The sequence below is a fragment of the Arvicola amphibius genome, chromosome 12, assembly GCF_903992535.2.
Source record: "Arvicola amphibius chromosome 12, mArvAmp1.2, whole genome shotgun sequence".
In the NCBI taxonomy this organism is placed as follows: domain Eukaryota; kingdom Metazoa; phylum Chordata; class Mammalia; order Rodentia; family Cricetidae; genus Arvicola; species Arvicola amphibius.
In genome coordinates this window covers 48,022,138-48,036,783 of record NC_052058.2, presented here as the reverse complement: position 1 = coordinate 48,036,783, position 14,646 = coordinate 48,022,138, and the positions used below count along the sequence as shown (strand labels likewise).

The following is a 14,646-nucleotide window of genomic DNA, read 5'->3' as shown; positions in this document are numbered from 1 at the left end:
GTTCTAGACTGTTCTGGAGATATTCTAGAGACTCCCCTTTGCTTTTGTTACTAAGAAAAGGCAGCCTGAAGGGACGCATGGAAGAGAAAGGACCTTTTGGACCAAGTATTGTTAGCCCTGGAAGAAGCCAATGCTCTTGGTCTTCAGTATGGATGCATGATGCCCGCGGGGGATACTGTTCACCCCTTGGCAGTTTGAGCAGTGTCCTGATGTCTTTATCACAGTCATGGAGAGGGGATAAGATAAGAAGCAGGGAACAGGAGAACAAGCACAGCCGCTTTACTGCCCCTCTGCCAGGTTCATTCAAATCAGGCTGACTCATCTCATCTGAATCCTCCCACTCGTGTCTCACACTCTGCTCAGTGGCTCGTCCTCTCTAGGCCATGGAGTCCTCAGTATGAATGGGTATGCCCCTCCTGGGCTCAGTCACTATGCGTGCATGGACTATTAGAGACGAGTGTGGAGCCTGCCTGCGGACAACGCGTATATGGCAGCTGGCAGCCCTGAAGCCACGGTCTTTGGATGATGGGAATGCAAGGCACATCAGAAGCTATGGTCATTTTAAACTGTCCCCCAGCCCCTGTACCTTCTATAGAGTGCCATGCCCTTCGTGAGCTCTCGGACAGGGAGGAAAGGGAGGTGACACTATGAGGCAGCAAAATTCTAGGGGTTTGGGATTTTGTTGTTTTGTTTATTCGTCTTGTGTGGTCTGCTGTGGGAACTCCGATCCCTTTCCTCAGGCCAGGTCTCTGAAAAGTTCCCTGTGCTTGAGGGTTCTTGCTGAGCTGGGGTGTTGTGCCTCCCCTTGTGTCCATGGTAGCACCCCCTGGCATGGATCCGGTTGCCCTGGATAGCATTATGTAATAGTAAGCCCGTGCCCAAGTGCTGTGTTTGAGCAATCTATGTCTCACACTGATCCACAGTTGGCCCAGTGCCTCAGGTGTGACACTCAGAAGTGGTGGGGGCCCTAAGAAGAGATTCCTGGAGTAGCCGTTTACTCAAACAGACTCAGACACTTGGGGGTTACATTGACTTTCATCAGAGCTGTCCCTGTAGCTTACCTGCTGCACAAAATGAGCAGGGCTGGGGTCAGGAGAGACTTAGATTGACTTTTGTGACCACTGGGGAAATGTCCTCCACACCGATGTAAAATCTGAGGGACCTCGGGTGCTCAGTCGGAAGCCTCTTCATTATTTAACGAAAGCTGGGATCGTAATTAAAGGTTATTCAGAGTCAAAGCAGGGGTTCTCAGTGCTGCCGAGGGAGTGTCCTCCTGGAAACCTGGAGAGCCATCAGTCCCCAGAGAGCCTGTCATCAGGCCCTGGGAAGGGAAGGGCTGCTGTCAGGGCCACCTCACAGGGGATGTTTGTTTAGAGAACCGGGTGGGGCACCTCCTGTGTGGTTAAAAGGCTTTGATTTTTATTCAAAGGGATGTGCCAAAAGATCCTAGTTTGCAGTGGCCATCAGTAGGAAGGAAGGATGTGAAAACAGGCGCCTGCCCGCTGCACTGCTGGCTTTGAGGGCTCAGGCAGCTGAGGATGAGCGGGCTGTGTAGGAGCAGTAGGGTGTGGTAGAACTGTGGCAAATGTGAACGCACCTATAGTCTAAAGGAGACCATTTCTCTGCTCTTCTAGCTCACCTGATTTAAACATCAGACTTAGAAGTAAAGGTTATGTATGGGGCCTGAATGTCCAGCAAGCCCGTAGCTTGCAACTGTAGTTCATTTACCGTGTTCCCGTCACCCCAGCCCAAGAGGTTACAGTGTGCCAGTCACACTCACCCCAACTTTGTGAGGGTGCAACATGCCTGTCACACTCACCCCATCCTATGAGGAAGCCAGTACCAAATAGTGGCCCATCATGCAGTTAAAGAGACAACAGAACACAAGAGCCAACATCCCACGCTTCAATATGCCAGCTTTTCCAAACTCTCCCATGAAAGCGTGCATGGTTTCCAATTCCGTCCTGGGCTTGGAAGGGAGACCTCATTGATGTGAGGGTTTCCTAGAGGCACAGGCACAAGGCCTTCCCTGTCTACCTCAGCCTGGACTAGGGCTTGCTGCTTCTGTGGACAGGATGCGTTTCCTGAGTAGCGAACATCCCCTTGCTGAGTAGACAGCATCTCTGTACAAGCAGAAGTCCTGGATGTGGCTGCAGGAATGGACTGATTCTGTGGATGGGCGTCTTTCAGAAACAGCACAAAGAGCAAAATCCTTTCTCATCAAGGATGAAATCTGTGCCTGTGCCCAGGAACCTGGTGAACAGTGATGTGCTCCCCTCCCTGAGGTCCTCAGGGCTCAGGCAGAAGCGTAGGGAGTGAGCAGGTGGTAAGGAGGGACAGAGGGACCTACATGGTATTGAAGGCAGACAACCAGTAAAGCTGGAGCAGAGCTGGCCAAATACAGGCAAGTGAGGAGCAGGTGGAAACCTGGGAGGCTGGAAGCGGAGGTCCTATCCCACAGGCCTAGGATCTTATGCCGTGTACCACCAGCTTGCGCGCTGTTGAGATACATACACACGGCAGCCACTGCTGTGGCTCAGGCAGTGTATGGAGCATGACCCAAGAGGCACTGGCCACACCGTACTCTAGTGGGGAAGGCCGATTGTTCCAGATAGCCAGTGAGGCGGCAGGGTAACTCAAGGTGAGCGCTGCCAAGGGTCTGAGCTCCACGGAGAAGCCACCCATGAGCTGTGCCGGGCATGCAAACAGATGTGTCCCTTTGCATGGGGAACGCCTCACCCACCACCAAAGTTTGTGTGACATAAACTGAACGCTAGTGCCTTAAAGCAGCACAGAAGAGCCAAGAGTGAGACCCACAGAAATCATCCAAAGCTGAAATTTTACACCGCTGTGTGTGTTCTCCTGGGCACAGCCACGCTCACGTTCTCATTGCCTCCGCTGCTTTGTGCTTTGAAGGCAAGAGAGACCACATGACTTGCAAAGCCAAAAGTATTTCCTATCTGCCCTTTTTATAGATAAGAATGCCAGGCTCTATCCTGGGTTCTTCTGGTACGGTGCTCCCTCTGCAGAGCCCTCTTCCACATCAGCCCCTCCCTGTCCCTGATGTCCAGAAACCCGCTGTCTCAGAAGATGGGAAGCATGCTTGGGAATAGAGAACGGAAAGAAGCTTCTGTCCTTGTTGCACTTTTCCCCAGCCAGGAACTGTGTCCCAGTCGGGCCCCTCGGGCAACATCTTCTTACCTTTGGCCAGGTCTTGGGCAGTCTAGGTCAAGTATGGATCTAGAGTGACTGCTTAGCTAGAGAAACCCTTGCCTAGCAGGTGGTTCTGTCCCCTGAGAGCTTAGCTGATAGGGGATTCTCTACTTTCCACTCAAAGCAATGGCATCTAAACTCCATTTATTACAGGCAAAAGTGACTAACTATGACATCCACTTACCTACAGACTTTATGCCTCTGTTCTTCTTGTTGGTCTGTTTGGCGTTTTGCTTCATTTTGGTTTTTGAGACAGGGTCTGGCTGTGCTGCTTAGCCTGGTCTCAGCCCTGAGAATCTCCTGTGTCATCCTGAGGACATCTGTGATGGTTGGCGTGCATGACCACTCTCCTGCCTCATCCTGAGGACGTCTGTGATGGTTGGCGTGCATGACCACATCTAGCTCTTTCTCATTTTATTTTTTTCCTTACATCAAATTATGTGTGATCCTCTTTGACCTATGCAGAAAGAGATAGATAATCTACCAGACATTGGATTCTAGGATGTTCACAACGGTTGTCTGAGGTTACAGTAACATTTGGGGTGAATCTCAGAACTTTCTCTTACTTTTGTGTACTATATATTTCAAGAAAACATGAATCATCTTCATCTACATAGAAAAGGCCAGACGTTTTCGTTTCAAAAAAAAATAAGCATGGTGCACGTGGGTGCTTAGGGTATTTATGTCACTGTGATGTCACTGCCGGAGAGATGTGCCCCTGAAGGCTCACCAGTAATTGCAGCAGGGGAGTTAATGGCTTAAGAACATAAGGAAAATAAGAATGTAGTAGGAGGTGAGAGATATGGAAATTAGGTCATCTTTGTGCCGTATAGAATATTCCCAGTAGATAAACCTGGCCTCCCTGCCAGTGTTAAGAAGGATGGAGATGTGGATCTCTGCTGATTTCCCCCCTCCCTTTGTGTTGTCTTGAGAAACAGAAGCCTAGTAAATTGAACGCTTTAAAAGCAGTACCTTGTCGCCCCCTAGTGTTCTTGTTCTGTTATGTCACCTTTGGCCATCCCAGCAGTCTTGATAGTCTGTATTTGAAATCTCTGCTCTGGAGGCAAATGCGTGGTGGCTTGGTACCCATTCCTCGGGGTCGGGGGGGGGGCATTCTCCAGGGAAATGAGAATGTCTCATCAGTCCCCACTTCTTCCTGTTGAAGCCATGCAAAGCACATCTCTTCAACAGAGACAAGGAGCCTCTCCAGGCAGGGCTACAGCCAGAGCTAGCCACGCCTCCCTGCAGGAGGGTGACCATTGGCTTCAGAGGCAGCCTTAGGTTTGGGAGTCTGGGGTGGGAAAAGAGGTGTGTGTCTCTCAGTGCTCTGTTTGGCACATACAGCCTCGGACTTGCCACTAGCCCAGTCACAGACATACCCTAACATGCAGACAAAGCTGTGCCCCTGCCCCTGGACAGCCCTCCCCTCCCTCTTGGGACTCTGCTTTGATGGGACCAAATGAGTCTTTGTTAAAAACAACTTCACCTTACCGTCTGGCCTGAGGCTTTTCCAGTGGTTTTCAGGGGCTCATGGGAGAAAGGCCTGAATTTCAATCTGGTTCTCCAGGCTTCTCAAGCCTGGACTATTGCTCCCGGGTCCCTTCCACGGACTTCGCTTCTTCCTCAACCCCACCCAGGTAGTCTTGCTCAGCACTCAATTGAAAGGGCCTTCCTCAAGGGAGTCAGTCCCTAACAGAGTCTCGTCCTTCTCTGGAGAGCTTACGAGACAGTGGCATTTTCTTTCCTGGTATCTGTTCAGACCTGTCCTGTGTCCAATACCAACCGTATACAGGCAGTTCCTCCGAAATCTTCATCTCCCCTTGGCTTCTGAGGGAAATCGGCCCCAAGGAGACATTTGCTTAGGTCCAGGGACAAGTTTGGCCATGCCGGTGAAGAGAAAGGTGGTGCTCTTGACTGTAAGGTCACTGGACACCTTCAAGAGCAGCGAGTGCCCCAGTCACCCCTCAGCAGACCGATCCACAGCTGTCAAGACTGTAGTGAGTTGGCCCTAGACAGATGTGGCTCCGTCACATCGCTTAAAGCTATCCAGCTACACGGATGCAAAGACAGACTGACCCTCAGAGGAAGCCATCTTTTTTGTGGGTGCCTTTGCTTTAAAGTTATTTAAAGACTACATTGCATGTATGCGTTAATCTGTTTGCAATAAAATTTCATATGCAACTATAGTTAGTTGGATAGTCGTCCAGTCCAGTGTCTTGCCTCCCTCAAAGAGTCTGTCCTGAGGGCAAATCAGGATAAAGCTTTATTAATAAAGGGTAACATGAGAAGCAGAGCTCTAAGTGATCCTGAGGCCAAGGAACAAATTTGAATATGGACATTGTATGAGATAATCCTGTTAACCTGACAGCTGCCCTTTTTTTAGGTAGGATAATGGCTGTAAGGTTAGATGAGAGAATGTTGTTGTTGTTCTTAAAAACTGCAGGCCAGAGTATTTAGGGCTGAAGTAACAGAGTGTCTACTTAGTTAAAAGTGTGTGTGTGTGTGTGTGTGTGTGTGTTGGGGGTAAGCATGGCAGTTCATGACTGCAGTCCCAGGTCTTAGATGACTAAGGCAATAAAACCGTAACTTTGGGGGCTAGTCTGGACTATATAGCAAGTCTGTGTCTCAAAAAATAAAAAAGAGAGCTGGGGAGATGGCTCAGTTAGCAAAATGCTCACCTTGCGATCGTGAGGACCCGAGTTTGAACCCCAGAACCCATCTTTAAAAAATAGAACAAAATTGCCAGTTGTGGTGAAAACCCCAGCGCCTGGGACCTCAGTGCTGAGCAGGTAGCCCTGGCCTTGGAAAGTTCCAGGCCAGTGGGAAGCACTGCCTCAAAAATGGATGACGCCGGAGAAAGGACAAGGTCATCTTCCTCCTTCACACATTCACACATGCGGGTGCATACTTGTGTGCACACGTGCACATATACGTGTCCACATGTATGTGCACGTGCTCATGCACAGTGGGTGAATAAATAAATATCAGGAAGGAATAACTGATAACGGAAGAGAGTGTGGGTGGCTGGGGGGTCCGTTCTTCCTGAGAACCGTTTCCTGGAGTCAAGGGGCACACGTTTGAGTGGCAGGTGGTGCTGCTGCCCGTTCATTTTTCCCTGTGTCTCCAGTCTGCAGCTCTCCACCCATCCACATGAAGGTGCAGCCTCTGAACCAGACAGCGCTGCAGGTGTCCTGGAGCCAGCCAGAAACCATCTACCACCCGCCCATCATGAATTACATGATCTCCTATAGCTGGACCAGGAATGAGGATGAGAAAGAGAAGACTTTCACTAAGGACAGTGACAAGGACTTGGTAAGGCCCCTTGGGATTGAGACCTCTGACGGTACACAGAGAGCGCATCTCCTCCTATAGGGAGAGAGGAGATGGTGACAGTGAGCCCCGAGAAGCTGGCAGACCAACTAGCCTGGCATACAGAGCAGTGGACAAGACCGTGTCTCGAGGGAGATGGAAAGCGAGGGCCACACCTGATATTGTCTTCTTCCTCCACACATATACTGCGGCATGCGGATGCCCGGACATATCGCACACCCTGGTTTTCCCTTTTAAACTGGCTGCTTTTCATTCATCCCAAACAAGCCCTTTTCTTCCAATCAGGTTGTTAAATGTATTAGGTGTGTTACGTAAGTGCACTGCGGGTCATGACCCTTAGCGAACTATGTTTGAGTGTTTACCTCTCACAGTTACCCCGCGTCCACTTCCCCCTCCTCGTCTTTTCTGCACACAACTCTGCCTGCTGCTGGCCACCGTCCTCACGGTCCCTCGTGTGTCATGTGTCTCATGTGTCATGTGTCTCACGTGTCAGTACACATTCTTGTTGCCTGATGAACTCCAGAGCCCAGGGTGCTTTACACTCTGTTCTGTTGGAGCTGCCGTGACATAATCTGACCCCATGTTGGCCACACAAACCAAGGCCAGCCTCTCTTTTTTAAGATGTACATGAATATCTGGCCTCAGACGCCCAGCAAGTCCCTTTGGGCATCTGCTTGGAGAAGCTCTTTTCCCTCGTTGTAAACCGACCAACAAGCACGAGTCTTTAAGAAACTCGAAGTGACACATGTGAGTTTGAAAGCCTTGCTGCTTTATTGTTAATCAAAGGAGGCCCGAGAATAATGAAGCCTATAATTGTATATGCACGTGGAAAATGCTTCTCCGCAGAGTGGGACTCTTAATGACTTGCCACTAAAAAAAAAAAAAAAAAAAAAAAAGAAAGAAAGAAAATCCTCGGTGCTCATTCAATCAGTCATAGAATAATACTTTTCATATTCCTTTAGATGAAGATTCTTTTGCTTCATTGTCGTTTATCTTTTCAATTCCCCTACTAGACATTGTTATCTGGGTCGCATCAGGGAGCACAAAGCCTCCTGAAATTGGAGAGGTCTGTATTAGAAGGCACCCAAGGTCACGGTGTGCCTTCACCTTTCTCTTGCGCCCGGGGAGTCCATCAGGGAATCCTTCCCTTCCTGAAGTCAGGCTTGCATTAATCTGCAGAAATCGTCTAGGCCCTCCTTCTGTTTCTTGTTCTAAGTGGAAAATAATTAAATACGCAGGGAGGAAGAGACGCTGGCTTGGAGTGAATTCTAGTAAATTCCACCTAGATGAAGGGAAGATGTTGAAGATTAGAAGATGGGACAGAGGTTCGGGGAACAAGGCATAAATTGGATTCAGAAAGCGAGATGGGCAGAAGACTCTGCTTTGACAGCATGTTCCATTTCAAAGGGATTCATAGAGGCTTTTTCTTTCTCCTATTGAGACACACAAAATTAAGTTTCTTATTTCTGCCACACGCCGTGAGTGCTGACTCAGGAGAGTGCCCTCCTCTAGCTCCCAGTTACTGAGAGGCTTGGCCAGCCTCCTGTCCCACACGTTCATTGCAACCCTGTGTTGGTGCTCAAGGCTTTTTCTAAGAGAATGGAGTAAAGCCTCAGGAACGTGACCTTAATTGTAGACAGAGGTTTCTGTCCTGATGCTGTTCAGTCCCAAAGAAACACGTAGAGGCTCGTATTAATCATAAACCGTTTGGCCTGTTAGATCAGGCTTAATATTAACTAGGTCTTACAACTCAAATTAACCCATAATTTTGTCTGTTTAGCCACAAGGCTTGGTAACTTTTCTCAGTGAGATGTTCTCATCTTGCTTCCTCTGCGTTGTGGTGGCAACTGACACCCTGCCTTTCCTCTTCCCAAAATTCTCTTAATCTAGTCATCCTGTCTATACTTCCTGCCTGGCTACTGGCCAATCCATGTCTTATTAAACGAATATGAGTGACAAATCTTTACAGTGTACAAGCGCATTATCCCACAGAATTGCCCCTTTCTTTCTTTTCAAAACAAATACTCTGAATCTAACCTCCTTTGTTTAGCTTTTTTCCTGACGATTGTCCATAACAACTTGTAACCAACACTCTAAACAAAGGCAAATATCCCTAATCTATTTTGTGGGGCATGTCTACTTTTGGTAGACTGGGGGACGCTGATAATTTTAGGAGGACCCAAAGAAAATTTAGGATTATGGTCAAGTCCTGACTGTAGTATTCTGTGAGCCTGGATCATCTCAGCCAGCAGCCTTCTGGATGCAGAACTCAGAAAAAACTGCAACAGAGGTGTTCTGAAATGTTGGATCATCTGGGCCATCCATTCCCATTGGAAATTTTTTTTTTAGGGATCTTTCTTTATCAAACCTTATTTTCTTAACCCAGAATGAATCCACAGCCTCTCATTTCCTTTATAAACAAAAGCAAAACCTCTTCTCCAAGGTAACATAGCTTTTGACTTAAATTTTGAAGTCAAGGCATTTTTAAAATATATAGATCAGATTAATTCCAGCAGCATTTATAATCAAATGTTTTTAAGCAGCCGTTGCTCCTTTCTCAGTAGACAATTCAAAGAGAACATGATAATGTACATTATCCAGATTCTCTATGTATTTTCTATCTTTACATAGCTTTTTTTTACTTTCTTTCATTTTTATTTTTATTTTGGTTTTTTTTTTTTTTTTTTTTTTTTTTTTTTTTTTTTTTTTTTTTTTTTGAGACAGGGTTTCTCTATATATCTTTGGCTATCCTGGAACTTACTCTGTAGATCAGGCTATTCTCTGTGGCCTTCACACATCTATGCTCTCTGCTTGCTGCCAGAAAACAGAGCCTATCAGAGACAAAATTGTTACCAAGAAGTTGCACTTGACTCTGTTATTGAATGTCTAGAATCCCTTTTTTTCCTTTTTTAAAGCTTTCTCAGACTTTATGTGGAAATTCTTGCCAAACATTTGAGCACCACTTGTAGACGGAAGTTTTTGTCCCACCTAGTCCCACAGCTGTTCAGTCCCAAAGAAACACACAGAGGCTTTTATTAGCTATAAACTGGCCGCCCTATTAGCTCAGGCTTATTGTTAACTAGCTCTTAAAGCTTAAGTAACCCATAATTCTTGTCTATGTTTAGCCACGTGGCTTGGTGTCTTTTCTCAGTGAGGCATTCTTATCTTGCTTCCTCTGTGGTGACTGACTCTCTGCCTTTCCTCTTCCCAAAATTCTCTTAATCTGATCACCTTGTCTATACTTCCTGCCTGGCTACTGGCCAACTAGCGTTTTACTAAACTAATATGAGTGACAAATCTTTACAGTGTACAAGAGCGTTATCCCACAGCACGTAACCCCCCATTCCCATCTGGAAGTTGTTCCCAGTGGTAGCAACCAGTGTTGCCATGACCATGTGCTAATGCCAAACTAGAGGATTATGGTGGCTGTGCCAGGAGAATCTTCTTGGTAGTTCCATTCATACTGGCCCAGAGTACACACCTCTGCCAGGAGACCTAGCATCCATTAGACAGAACCGTTGGAGACCGGAGGCATTCCCTGCTTGTTTCTCCAGGAACAATACTGCCTGCTTTGTAGGTATGTTCCATTTCCTTGGTGTTAAAGGCTGTGGAGAGGAAGCATTGAGGAATGGTGGTCAGGATGTGGCTCATGATGTCTGATGACAGTTGACAAACATTTTTCTAGAAAGGGCCAGGCAGTAATTATTTTAGGCTTTCGGGTCATATAATCTGTCAAAACATCTTAACCTTATCAATGTTTCGGTGAAAGTGTACAGAATACACGTGTATGCACAGACACGCATGCACGTGCACACGCACACACAATGACCTTGTCTGTGTGCCAATTAAACTTTATAATAACGGATGACCTGCCTGATCTAGCATGCAGGCTGTAGCTTCTCAGTGTTCAAGTGAAAATAACCATACAGAATACACAGCACACACACACACATACACACAACCACAAACAGAAAAGCAGTGGCCATGCCTGTGTGACAGTAAGAGCCGGCCTGCTGGATCTGAATGCAGGCCATAGCTTGCTGACCCTAGCTGCTGCACTGGTCAGTGTTCCCAAGGGCAAAGTTTGCCTGGCCTGTATTACACATTCCTGTTAGGTGGCTGTGCCTGTCCACATACTAGCAGAAGCTGGAAGACATTTAGTGCGTGTTTCAGGGTCACACAGCTAGAGAGTACTGTGGCAAAGTTACGTCTTGTAAGTCTCTCGATTTTGTTCTTTGTGCAGAGGGCTTTAGACAACAACAACAAGAAGAAAACCATCCAAGCAAAGAATTTTTTGCTAATTTTCTAAAACTGATATGGCTCTGGAGTTCTTTCGTTTAATAACTGTGGAGGTGGTTGTGGATAATAATTACAATTTCTGATGTTTAGTGATAACGACAGAAGTTGGGGCTTTGAGAGCAGAAAGGCTCAAGACCTGTCCCAAGCCTTGAACCAGTTGCTGGTAATTCTTCAGTGTTCAAACAGATTCCCCCACGAAGTTATTCCTAAGCAGTCTCTCTCTAGAGAAAGCCAACCATTGGGACTCTGGGATGCCCAGGTTTGTTCTCGGGTGAACTGCATCTGTGAGCTCCGAACCAACTCGGTACCTTCTCTTCCTTCCCCTGCAGAAGGCCACCATTAGCCATGTGTCACCTGATAGCCTTTACCTGTTCCGAGTACAGGCCGTGTGTCGGAATGACATGCGCAGTGACTTCAGTCAGACGATGCTCTTTCAAGGTAAGGCTGGTTATTGTCTTCATGCCACCCACTGTCCCTAACGCTGCTTCTTTCCTCAGGAACTTGGTGTAAGCTGTATTCAGGGAGCTCTTGTCGTTTAGGTCTATCTTTGGGGTTGGAGGTTTCAGAGGCCGATAGAAGAAGGAAAGCAGTGCTATCTTTACATCGCTTCGTTGACGTTTTCCAGCTGTGCCTCTTGTTTCAAGCTATGACAGATGGCGTGGTCTCCCGATTCCTGCCATAGCCTCTTAGATATCCAGCAGGATTGATCTTTGCCTTTTAAGAACTTGAGCCCAAGATATGTTATTTCTAATTAATTAATTAATTAATTAATTTTGGTATCTTGCGACTGGGTTTTTCTGTGTAACAGCTCTCTCTCCTGGAACTAGCTCTGTAGACCAGGCTGGCCTCAAACTCACAGAAATCTCTTCCTCCTGAATGCTGGAATTAAAAGTGTGCGCCACCACCACCTAACCCAAGATATAAAATTTGTCCTTCCAGTTTGCAAGCCACACAGAAAAGTCTCTGTGAAGTACTTTCGTGGTTCCCAGTCTGGAGATCTGTGTGCTGTGCTGCTTGGGGACCTTTAGGAGGGTCTAGGGCCAAACTGAGGGTGAGCCAAATGGAACTTTGCCTCCATGCATTTAATGGAGTCATTTTTCTAGAAAGCAACCAGTACAAAGATTTCATGAATGAAATATTGGAGTCTTATTTTATTAACTTATTTTATTTTGTCGGTATACGTGTTTTATCTTCACACAGGTATATGTACCACATGCATGCGGTACTCATGAGTAAGGCCAGGGGAATGTAAAGATGATCTGGAGCTGCATGTAAGTGCTAGGACCCGAACCCAGCTCCTGTGCAAGAGTAGCAAGTGTTTTTAACAATGGAGCCATCTCAATCTCCAGACATATTAGAACCATAGATAGATAGATAGATAGATAGATAGATAGATAGATAGATAGATAGATAGATAGATCCATCAGATCGGTTGTAGCTTAGTAGTGAAGCATGTGGTTAGCATCCACGAGGCTTAGGTTCACTCTGTCATAAAAATATAATAATAACAAAAAATTATAGAAGTAATGGTGGGACGTGATCTTTTTTTGTGCCCTATTTTAATCCTAGTATTATTTACAGAAATCAGCAGTCACCTATGGTCCTTAGTTCATGAATATAGTTTCATAAAAGAAACTAAATCCATCAGGAAACTCAGGGCCCTGGGCTCCGCAGAGACTCCGGCCACTCAGGCGGCTTACCTCTTTAAGGCCACAGCTTTCTGTCTGTCAGGTGAAAAGCCTGCACACCAGGCCAGTCTTACCCCATTTTCCGCTGTCGTGTCTTTCTGCAACAGAGACCATACACAGCTGATCCTTAGCTTCCAAGTTGTGGATCAGATTAAACATCTGGACTTCCCCCTAGAAAATGCGTGTAAAATCGCGGACCCTTTAAGTCACGTGGGCAGCTTGCAACAGCACCGTCTAAAGCCTCTGAGCTCCTCACGCTCACAAACCCTCACACCAACCTAGCAACAAGAGTTCTAGCAAGATGGCCCTAGTGACTGACAGGCACGTTAAATGCTGAAGAATGCCAAGGTGGAGCTGGGCTCTGCCGGGAGGGTGCAGCTCCCAGCCCACAGTCATCAGCTGTGTCCTGCTGAGAACATGGGTTGTTTGTCTTCTCGAGGCTGCTGTTTGCCACCCCAAGGAAACGGGCAGCCTTTGACAGGCAGGTGCATCCATGGGGGCCATTGTACACTAACGCCAGTGTGCCTTAAATAATCAGTGTAGCATAAATCACAGAACCGTGGACCAACAGCTCCTGGGGTGTCATTGTGAAGTGCTTTTCTAGGCCTTACCAACTGAACATTCCACACCCGGAAATAGTGTCATCCAAATCCTCCAGTACGGAAGTCATTTGATCATCATGGGAGCATCCAGAAAGTTTCAGCCTTCATGAGGGTTGATTGAAAGTAGTAAACAATAGCCGGGCGGTGGTGGCGCACGCCTTTAATCCCAGCACTCGGGATGCAGAGGCAGGCGGATCTCTGTGAGTTCAAGACCACCCTGGTCTACAAGAGCTAGTTCCAGGACAGGCACCAAAGCTACAGAGAAACCCTGTCTCGAAAAACCAAAAAAAAAAAAAAAGAAAGAAAGAAAGAAAGAAAAAGAAAAAACAAAAAGAAAATAATAAACGATGAACCCAGGGGGGAAGTCCTCCAGCATAGATTTCTTCCAAGGAACTGGAATGTACGTGTGTCATTTAAACATTCTTGGCTAATGATTTCATCCTTCTGTTAAAAATTAACTAAAGTGTACCATAGTTTCATTTTTTTCATAAATAAATCTGTGTCCACACATTTACAAAAATGCATCATTCCATGTTGAGCAGGCTCCTTGGGCCATGGCAGGGTCTGTGCGAGGCAAGGGAGGGAGAAGGTCGGCCGTTCTGGGAGCTTGCTGCAGCCAGGCCTTGGAACTTCAGCCCCATAAATCATGATTAGGCCTCTCGTTGCCTGGACCCAGAGCCTGGGAGCTGCAGAAGTGTCCCCTTTGATTAATAGTAGTTCTGGGCTGCCTGGCCTATGAAAAATTAAAGGTTTGTAACAACGCTATTCCGAAAAGGCCCCATCAGGTATAAATTCAAATCAGGGAGCATCTTAAATGTCTGGTCACAGCGGCTTGTTGAGAATGACTGGTGTCTGCACATGGTCTGCGTCTCTGCTCATACCGTTGGCTCCTTGTGTGCAGGGCATTCGCCCCCATGTGTTGAATAGGAGTGGATTCTTGGTTCGCACCTCCCCACACCACCCATGAAAGCCCTGTGCCAGCCAACCCGCACCCTCATCAAGGTCAGCCCACTGCTTTTTCTGCCCAGCCTTTTCCCACTGCTTCGGAGCAAGAGAGAGCAAGGTGCAGAATTCACCTCCTATTTAGACTCAAGGTTTAAGAATGAACACAGGATCTTGGAGAATTCCAGAGAAGTTTTTTTTTCTATAACTGCTTTTAGAAATAAATGTATATCAGATTTAAGAGCATAGAAACTCACATGAAGTATTGTTTGTAGTGATTATAACTGTATTTATGACCCATATAATATGCCAAAGCATTGGACTGGCGACGCCACTCCACTGGCAAAGACAGCTGCTGCCCAGCCTGCAGACCCGAGGTCGATCTCAGGATCTACGTGATGAAAGTGGATCTCTGACCTCAAAGCATGTGCCCATGGCATGTACATGCTGTGGCATGCACAGGTATACACAGGCACATACAATAAGTAAATAAATTAATAAAGTGGAATAAAAGCTAAGGTCCTAAGAACTCCTCAGCCATCGTGATACATGTATTAGCAGCCCTCATAGCG

At 46.9% G+C, this 14,646-nt stretch overlaps 1 protein-coding gene across 2 annotated transcripts in view; it reads left to right on the top strand.

The window, feature by feature from the left end:
- Ptprg (protein tyrosine phosphatase receptor type G) overlaps window positions 1–14,646 on the top strand; it is a 660,978-nt gene that overhangs the window by 555,736 nt on the left and 90,596 nt on the right. For both annotated transcript variants that reach the window (XM_038349433.2, XM_038349432.2), the window contains exons 9-10: window positions 6,341–6,525; window positions 11,172–11,280. In XM_038349433.2, coding sequence (XP_038205361.1) covers window positions 6,341–6,525; window positions 11,172–11,280 — 294 coding nt within the window. The remainder of the gene's footprint in view (window positions 1–6,340; window positions 6,526–11,171; window positions 11,281–14,646) is intronic.